This window comes from Tupaia chinensis, unplaced genomic scaffold, assembly GCF_000334495.1.
Source record: "Tupaia chinensis unplaced genomic scaffold, TupChi_1.0 Scaffold000226_1, whole genome shotgun sequence".
Taxonomy (NCBI): domain Eukaryota; kingdom Metazoa; phylum Chordata; class Mammalia; order Scandentia; family Tupaiidae; genus Tupaia; species Tupaia belangeri.
Genome location: NW_006159701.1, coordinates 5,602,390 through 5,611,928, shown reverse-complemented (window position 1 = coordinate 5,611,928; position 9,539 = coordinate 5,602,390). Strand labels below are relative to the sequence as shown.

General features: G+C 50.1%; 1 protein-coding gene across 1 annotated transcript in view; it reads left to right on the top strand.

Moving 5' to 3' along the window:
- LOC102502060 (putative SEC14-like protein 6) overlaps positions 1–9,539 on the top strand; it is a 15,852-nt gene that overhangs the window by 285 nt on the left and 6,028 nt on the right. Inside the window, exons 2-6 of the mRNA XM_006147925.3 lie at positions 4,586–4,661; positions 5,629–5,672; positions 7,793–7,852; positions 7,930–8,118; positions 8,595–8,690. Coding sequence (XP_006147987.1) covers positions 4,586–4,661; positions 5,629–5,672; positions 7,793–7,852; positions 7,930–8,118; positions 8,595–8,690 — 465 coding nt within the window. The remainder of the gene's footprint in view (positions 1–4,585; positions 4,662–5,628; positions 5,673–7,792; positions 7,853–7,929; positions 8,119–8,594; positions 8,691–9,539) is intronic.

Sequence of the window (9,539 nt, the reverse complement as noted above, 5' to 3'; positions counted from 1 at the left end):
ACCAAACCTTGTAAGGGCCAAGGGCCTACACCATTTTTAGCCAATAGAAGTGGACTGGGTTGTCAGAAACGTCATGATGTTGTTCATGATGTTTTTCTATCCAAAAATGTGTCAGAACTTTTCTAACAACCCACTGGTTCAAGGGCCACCCATTGGGATGGTGGTTAAGGTGGCTGTATCCCCGCATGGCCAACTTCACAGTTCGAGTCCCAGACTTGGCAGCTTAAAACATATGCCAGGCACATGTGCATTCGTGCCCAGACTCCTTAGAGAATGCAGGAGAAGGGATTGCAGTGTGGCCACCCCCTCTCCCTAGGGGATGTTTTCTTAGTTTCCTTCTCTCTGGCGAGTGCACATGCCCTTAAAAAAAGGAAAAGAAGAGAGAAAAGAAAGAAAGAAAGAAAGAAAGAAAGAAAGAAAGAAAGAAAGAAAGATGAAAGAAAGAAAGAAAGAAAGAAAGAAAGAAAGAAAGAAAGAAAGAAAGAAAGAAAGAAAGAAAGAAAGAAAGAAAGAAAATGTAATTTGAGACCCAGCAGAAGGGTTAATACTGGATCCACTTGGGAGGCCAGGTTCGAATCCCAGCTTCACCTGAACACATCGAACACACCTGCTAATGCCTGTAATTCTGGCTAGCTGGAAGGCTGGGGAAGGATCTCAGTGTGGCAAGACTGTTAAGAATCTCTTTCTCTCTCATAAAAGGGGGAGGGGTGCAGATCCATGGCATTGCTATAATGCACTGCTCAAGAGAAGCCAGATCTCATACGGTGACTATAGTTCGAATCCCTGACCTGGCTAGCCTGTAACGCATCAAGCAAGGATGCGTGCCCCAGATCTGACTGGCTGAAGGACTGGAGGAAGGAGATCGCAGCTTGACTAGACTCTCCGGAGGGTGCTCATCTTTCTCTCTGTCATTCTCTGTCGCTTGTGCGCACATACACTCAGATACATAAACAGAGAAAGAAAAGAAATACAGGAGTCTTCCAAAAGCGAGTGGAAAATGCATATTATGAAGAAACTATGCATAGATTTTGAAAATGTTTTGCCCCCCCCAAAAATTCATACTTTAATTCCGTTTTTGCGCAAACTTTTTGAAGTCCTTTTGCATAACGTGTATCACAAATGCAAGTTATGTCATTAAATTTTCTAGTAGTCACATGAAAAGAACTAAAAGAGGGGCTAGCGGGTGGCGTAGTGGTTAAGGTGCTGGACTCCCACATGGCTGACTGCGGTTTGAGTCCTGGACCCTGGCTTGAAACTCATCCTGGGTGCGTGTGCGTGCATTCCCAAGATCTGGGGAGGAGGATGGAGGAGAAGGGATTGTGGCATGGCCACCCCTCCTTGGGGGTGATTTCTCACTTTCCCTCTCACTGTCTCTGTGTCTCTTTCTCTCTGATGAACGCATGTATCCTATAGCAGAAATCTCTATATTAAAAAAAGAGAAAGAAGCAAGTAAGATGGATTTCTTTATTGCCAGAGGGCACGTGTGCTTGAGTGCCTGAGAGAGAGAAAGTGATCGCCCCCACCTAGTGCGGCACGTCACCCTGCAACCCCTTCCCCTCCATTTCTCCATCCTGCCAGGGTTTGGGGCACACACGCCATGCACTTGCTCTGTTTTTCTAGCTGACAGATCCATAACTTGAACCTCAGTTAGCTATGTGGGACCTGGCTTTTCATGCATAGTGCTTAACCTCTGCACTAACAGGCTGTCCAGATTAATTTTTTTTTTTTTCTGGCCAGCGTGAGTTTGAAGCCACCGGGTCCGGGATGCAAACCGTGGTCAACTACGTAGGAGTCCAGCGACATAGCCATTACGCTAACTGCTGGTTCCCCCCAATTTTCTTTTTTTAAGAAGAATTATTTATTTAATCTTATTTAGTATCATCATTGGTATGATTATTATTATTATTGGAGAGGATTTTGCTATAGGGCGTGTGTGCTTGCCAGAAAGACAGAGACAGAGAGACAGAAAGCGAGAAATCATCTCCCAGCGGGGATGGCCATGCCACAATCCCTTCTCCTCCATTATCCTCTCGGGATCTTGGGCACACACGCACACATGTCTGGTGTGAGTTTAAGCCACTGGGCCTGGGACTCAAGCCACGGTCGACTACACGGGAGTCTAGCAACATAGCCATTATGCCAACTGCTGGCCCCTTATCATTATTATTTTTAATGTGGTACTGTCGACGGAAATAACCAACTCTGCAAAAATAATTAAGTAATGCAGTTTATTTTTAAGCACAAATTTGAGTGACCTAGGCCCAGAGAGGAGGCAAAACATGCCTCTCTCTCCAGGTGATCTGGTACAGAGGTTCCTTCTGTTTGATTTTGAGAGTGAGAGAATTTAGTGAAGAGCTTTCCATTGGCCTAACCCAGAAAGGCGGAACATGTGGAAGGGAGGGGGCTTGCAGGTTTCGGGAAGGAATTAGTAAACAGTGTACTTTAACAGAGCTAAGGGGCTTGTGTACAGTCACAAGACGTCCCAAGGACAGGGTGTTGGAAGAGTGCTGTTATCAGTGAGTCGAAATGGTCTGTTAATGATTGTGGGTGTAACTCAGCCTTACAGGGATACTATGCTAGGGACATGGGATATAGGAGGATTTTTGTTATCAGATGAGACATTAAAATGGTCTGTTAATGTCTGTGGGTGGGACTCACCCCAAGCTCTCTGGAAGGAATGTTAGAAATAGGAAAAAGCAGCTAGACTTCTGTCATCAGTACAGTGCATGTGCGCTCACCAGAGAGAGACAGAAAGGGAGAGGGAAAATGAGAAAGCAAGCCACCAGGTCCGGGATTCAAACCATGGTTGGTCATATGAGAGTCCAGTGCCTTAACCACTATACCTCCTGCTGGTCCTAGTTTCCTATTTTTAAAATTTTCTATAGGCGTGCGTTTGGGGGTGGGGGGAGAGAGATAGAGATAGAGAGAGAAAGTGAGAAATCACCCTCACCCCACCCCCCAGGGGGGATGACCACTCCACAATCCCTTTTCCATTCTCTTGGGATTTGGGGCATGCATGCACACGTGCCTGATGTGTTTTTCAAGCCACCAGGACTGAGATTTGAACCACACAATCAGCTCTGGGGATAAGTAGTGGCCATACCCTTGGGGGTGATTTCTCACTTTCCCTCTCTTTCCTTTTTGCCTCTCTCTGGTGAGCATACATGCCTTGTAGCAAAAACAAAAACAAACAAGCAAACAATAAAAAAAAAAAAAAAAAAAAAACAACTGAAAAAGAGAGAGATGCTGAAGAAATGTATCTCTGTATTTTTCTTTTCACTTAAATCTAATGCTAAGATAATTTATCAGTAATGTAGAGATGATTTCAAGTATCTTGGGGTATCCTGGGGGATTTTGCAGGTTATATATATGTGCTACACAATTTCAGGTAAGAACCTGAGAGGGCCAGCAAGTGGCATAGTGGTTAAGGTGCTAGACTCCCACATGGTTGACCACGGTTCAAGTACCAGACCCAGCAGCTTGAAACATGCTGGGCGTGTGTGCATGCATGCCCAAAGTCCTGAGAGGAGAATGGAGGAGAAGGAATTGCAGTGTGGCTATCCCTTCTGGGGGGGGATTTCTCACTTTCTGTCTCTCTGGCAAGCACGAAGGGAGGGGAGGTGACAGGCAAGGCCTCCCTGACACTGCCCAGTGCTCTTTTCCTACCAGTGTTGCAAGCTGGCTTTATTTATTTATTAAAATTTTATTTTATGTTATTATTTATTTATTTATTTTGCTGGAGTGCATGCACTTGCTGGAGACAGAGACAGAAAGTGAGAAATCATCCCTCAGGCCATGCTGCAATCCCTTCTCCTCCATTCTCCTCTTGTGATTTTGCACATGCCCGGTGTGTTTTCCAAGCTTCTGGTCTGGGACTTGAATTGCACAGATTATGGGATCCAGTCGCTTTAACCACCATACCACTGGCTGGCCCCAGGCTGGCTATAGAGAAAAGTCAATACAGTCAGCAACAGCCACCCAGAAGCAGGTCCTCAACCCTCAGACCCTGCCTAGATGGATGAAAACTGCCCTGACTCTGGGCTGGTCTACGGACGACCCCCACCCGGCTAGGCTGAGCTAGCCCTCACTTGGGCCTCGCTGATGGACTCTAAACTAGAGTCGTAATTTGCCTGCTGACTGCCACCCACTGGCTGTGTGACAATGGGCAGGTTGCTCAACCTCTCTGAGTCTCCAATTTGCTACAGCTTATCCTCCCACCTGGCCTGGCCTGGAAGCAACCTGAGAATAGAGATCAGGGGCCTGAAGAAAGCCCTTCCCTGTCCCCACATCCCTGAAGGATGAGTGGGGACCAGAAATCTCTCCACCTTTAACCCACATGTAGTCTTTTCTAATGCTTTAAGTAACTAGCTCATTATCACATTTCTCAGAGGGAGACAAGGAATGGCCACAACCTGACCTAGGCCCTGGCTCTCCCAGCCCTAGTGGGCCCTCTTCATAGACATGCCCTTTCTCAGGGGCAGGCAAAACCTGCAGGCCTAAGGGTGGCTAGCCTGCCCCTTCATGGCATCAGGGACACTCAGGAGCCCTTCTGTCTGACCTGGGTCTCTCCCCGCTCGCTCCTCAGTTCCAGGAGAATATCCAGGATGTCCTGTCTGCCCTGCCCAATCCTGATGACTTCTTCCTTCTGCGCTGGCTCCGAGGTGAGGACAGAGGGACGGGTGGGATGAGGGTCATGGGCACAGAGAAGAGTGTATTAGGCATCCACTGCTGTGTAACAAATTACCCCCAAACAACTATGCACATCTAATACCTCCCATTGTTTCTGTGGCCAAGAATTACAGAGAGGCTTAGCAGAGCGCTTCTATTCCAGGCCTCTTGTGAAGCAGCAGTTCAGATGTCAGCCAGGGGGCACAGACTAATGCAACAGTAACACAGCCCTCTGAGGAGCTGGACCCCCATGGGAAGTGGTGTGGTGGTTAAGGTGCTGGATTCCACATGGCTAATTGCATTTTGACTCCCAAATCTGGCAGCTTGAGAATCACTCTGGGCACGTGTGTGTGAATGCACAACGTCCTAGGAGGAGAATGGAGGAAAAGGGATTGTGGCATGGCTGTCCCCCTGGGGGGGGGGGTGATTTCTCACTTTACCTCTCACTGTTGCTCTCTGGTGAGCGCATGCACCCTTTGGTCAAAACCTTAAAAAAAAAAAAAAAAAAAAAAGAAAGGAAGGAAGGAAGAAAAAAAGAAAGAAAAGTGCCCCAAGGCCCTGGCGGAAGTGGATGTGGCCAGGATTTCATGTGCTATTGGGTCATGAGAAAAGTCATGATGTATTTTTCTGGTTTTCGATGCAAAAATGAGTCATGACTTTTCCGACAACCCACTATCTAGCTGGGTAACTTCTTCTTAGCAGTGGCTTTCCATCACCCCAAAAGCCCCGAGGGGCACCCTCACCACCACTGGCCAGGCGGTCCAAGGGCCTGTGCCCAAGTCTTGCCGAAACTCAGGGTGCCTTGACTCTTACCAAGCCCCACTGTGGCTCCCGTGGTCAGGACCGGCCCCCTGGGTAAGAGGGGGCAAAGCTGGCCTGGGGGCTGGGGCAGGGCACTCTCTCCAGGTCCTGGAGCAGCCCCTCGAGTCCCATAAACACAGCCCTGTCTCCTCCTTGCAGCTCGGAAGTTTGACCTGCAGGCATCGGAGACCATGCTGCGGAAGGTAAGGCCAGCGCCTCTCCAGCCTAGCCCAGCGGTTTCTTAGCCCTAGTCTGAGGCAAGAATTCATTCATTCATTCATGGACCATACCTGTACTGAGCCCTGGCAGTGAGCCTGGCCCTGTGCTAGGTACGAGGCAGTGTGGTGGTTTGGAAGTAGAGAAAAACGGAGGCAGATCAATAAACAAGACAATTCCTGGGAGTGGAACGTACAATGAAGGCGGTGCAACGGGGAAGGAAAGAAGGGCGACTGCGCGTTTCCCTAGCTCATGACCTGCCCCAAAGGAGGCAGCTGTGTGGAAAGCAGGGGCAGAGGGTGCAGCCTATGCAAAGGCTCTTAGGTGGGAATGAGCCGGGTCTATTCCAGGAACATGCTCGGAAGTCAGAGGTTGTATTGTAGAGAGAAAGGGGAGTGATGAGGTTGATCGGGTGGCCCGGGTCCATCAGCCGAACCCTGCAGACCTTGGCAGGGAGTTTAGTTTAGTTTTTTTTTTTTTTTTAAAGAAATATTCATTGGGGCCAGTGGGTGTCATGGTGGTTAGGGCACTGGACACTCCCACATGAGCAACGTGATTTGAGTCCTGGACCTGGTGGCTTGCTTTCTCAATTTCCCTCTATCTTTCTGTGTCTCTCTCTGGTCAAATGAAAATAAACGAATGAAAAAGTTGAAATGAACAAGACTTAAAAAAAGAATTATTTATTTAATTGTATTACTATTATTATTATCGAATGTGCTCACCAGAGAGAGACAGAGAGAAAGAGAGAAAGTGAGAAAACAAGCCGCCAGGTCTGAGACTTGGACAGCTGTTGACCATGTGAGAGTCCAGCACCTTAACCACCACACCACCTGCTGGCCCACGTGTAGGGCCCCTCTGCCCCGCAGGGCAACTCTGACTCCAGCTTTGTGGAGTCCCATGGTGGCTACATGGGAATGGAACATTGGAGAGCAGATAGGAGGATGCAGAGAGGGGCCCTGGCAGAGTGCCGGTGTTCTAGATCATTCTGTTGCTAATAGCAGAAAAGATCTGAGTCAGGTAATATAGTGGGTTATTGGAAAAATCATGACCTATTTTCCTGTTTTTCCATGCAAAACATGTGTCATGACTTCCAACGACCCAATAAAAGATTAGAGGTTTGTTTAGCTCATGGTTTTGGAGTTCCAGGGTCTAGGGGCCTCATCTGGTGAGGTTCTCCTTGCTGGTAGACCCACATGGTGGTGGGTCAGAGCTTGAGAGACTGTCTCTGTCACATTCCCTCTCCTTATAAAACAAGTCTCTAACACAAGGGCCCCCTCCTCATGTCTAATAGCTTCTTTTCAACACTATAATAAGATTAAATCTCCTCCCTCTTAATACTTCACAATGACTCATCAAAACTTTTATTAGACTTTTACCATAAGATACGTGCACTCGCCAGAGAGAGACAGAAGAGACAGAGAGAGGAAAAGTGAAAATCACTCCCCAGGGAGAATGGCCACGCTGCGATTCCTTCTCCTCCTCTCTCTTCTTGGATTTTGAGCACATACACACACACATGCCCAGCATGTTTTTCAAACCTCTGGGTCTGGGACTCGAACCATGGAGTTGGCACTGTGGGATCAAGCATCTTAACCACTACACCATCTGTTGACCTTCACCAACATTTTTAAAAGTTTTTTTGTTTTTTTTTTTCTCCATGAGCAAGAGACAGAAAAAGAGAGAGAGATACGGCACCCCCAGGAGGGCCGTGACACCACCATCCACCCCCAAGGTCAGCCCGCCGTGGATCATGGGCACACATGTCCAGCACACTCAGGGAGGTTTCTGAACTTGAATCCAGAATCTTCCCACGTGGATCAGCCTCATGGAGCACACAGAGCGTTGTGTCTAACCGTCATATCATCACCGGGCCCCTCACCAAATGTTCACATGTGAATTTGGGGGAGACACATTCAAACCATAGCAGCAGGCCTCACTGGCCCCTTTCTGGGTCTCTCCTTCCCTATCACCCTCGGGCCCGTGTCTCCTGCCTATCCCATCCTGTCCCCCAGTTCTCTGTGGTAGATCCTGGGGGTGCTCAGGCGGGCCCTCACGGCCTGTGGCCGTTGGGGCAGACAGCGTCCTCAGATCCTGCATGTCCCCACAGCACGTGGAGTTCCGGAAGCAATATGATCTGGACAGCATCCTTACATGGCAGCCCCCAGAGGTGAGCCTCTCCCGAACCCACCCTGCCTCCCGACCCCTTGCCCCAAGGCACTGAGCCCCCTTCCCGTGTGTGTCCAGGTGGCCCGGATGTTCAACTCCAACGGCATCTGCGGCCATGACAGAGAGGGCAGCCCTGTCTGGTACCACATCATCAGAGGCCTGGACCCCAAGGGCATGCTCCTCTCAGCCTCCAAACAGGAGCTGCTCAGGGACAAGTTCCGCAGCTGCGAGCTGCTCCTGCAGGACTGTGAGCGGCAGAGTCAGAAGGTGGGGCACCGGGGCCCTCCCATCTGCCGCTGGGTCCTGTCCTCAGCTGCCCCCATTCCTGTAGCCTCATACCCAGAACCTGCCTTGCCGGCTGGCATAGCTCTTCAGATTACCAAGGAGTGGATGCAGGCTCAGAGATTCCAGGGACCCACCCAAGGCCACACAGTACAAGGCCTCCCTTCAATGGCCCCCAAGTCCTGCTCAACTCACTGAGCCACCTGCCCTCCGTGGCCTCACTCAACAAGGTATATCCGCTCCGCAGGCAGAGGAGGAAACTGGGGCACAATGACTTGCCTCTTGGGTCACTGTGGTCCTGTGTCCCTGGGATGGTCCCTTCCCTCCACCTGGTATGTAACCTTCATGCCAGGCAGAGCTGAGTCAAGTCAGGCCAGTGCCCTGGGTTAGGGCCAGCCCCGTCTTGGGGCATCAGGGGCCTTGAACCTCACAGGGTGTCACCTCCTGTTGTTCCCTTTCAGCTGGGCAAAAGGGTGGAGAAAATCACAGCCATTTTTGATTTTGAGGGCCTGGGCCTGAAACACCTGTGGAAACCAGGAATGGAGTTTGTGCGGGAGGTGAGGAGACCCCAGCAGCGTGGGCCATGCACCTGGGCCTCTGTCCCCTGACCTTGCTGAGGGGCGGGATGAGGGTCATTCTGTCTCTTCGCTGCCAGGTGAGTGCTCACCCACAGGCCCCCTCACGGCCCCTTATTCTTGTTTGCTGAGGTAATTTACGTTTTTTGTTTTGTTTTTAATTTATTCACTTATTCTGAAAGAGATCGCATTCCCAACAAGGTCCTCAGCTTCCATCCATGCCAAGTCTCGACTGGCCCTGACCAGGGGCCCCTGTGCACGCGCCAGCCTGCTCAGGGAGGTCCCAGGATGTAAACCCAGGACCTTTCCCATGTGGGACCAACTGTGTTATGGCTGCATCTCCACCAGGTCCTTGCAGAGAGAAGATCAAACACACAGCCTCTCAGTTGTGCCAAGTTGGCATAGCACCCCAATGTCGCCCTCTTGTGCCCAGCAGGTCACAATAGGGCCTCGTCACCAGGCCTGCTGGGGTCGCTGAGGATGCCCCTCCGCTTCCCATGTTGCATTCAACTCATCTCAGACCCACTGATTCCTGTGCCTGTCCCACCAGGTGGGGTGGGTGGGACCCTGGGAACAAGTCCGCTCTGGGCTCTGAGCGGGGAGGGAGGTGCTGAGGCCCCAGGAGCATCCAGCCTGCCTACCTTTTCCCTTCTTTCTGCTCTATCCAGCAGGGCAGAAAATCTAAACTTGAAATGTTAAAAAGGGCCCCCGAAACACAATACAAAAATAAAGAAGTGGGAACCAGCAGTTAGCGTAATGGCTATGTCGCTGGACTCCCATGTAGTCGACCGCGGTTAGCGTCCCGGAACCGGTGGGTTAAAACTCACGCCA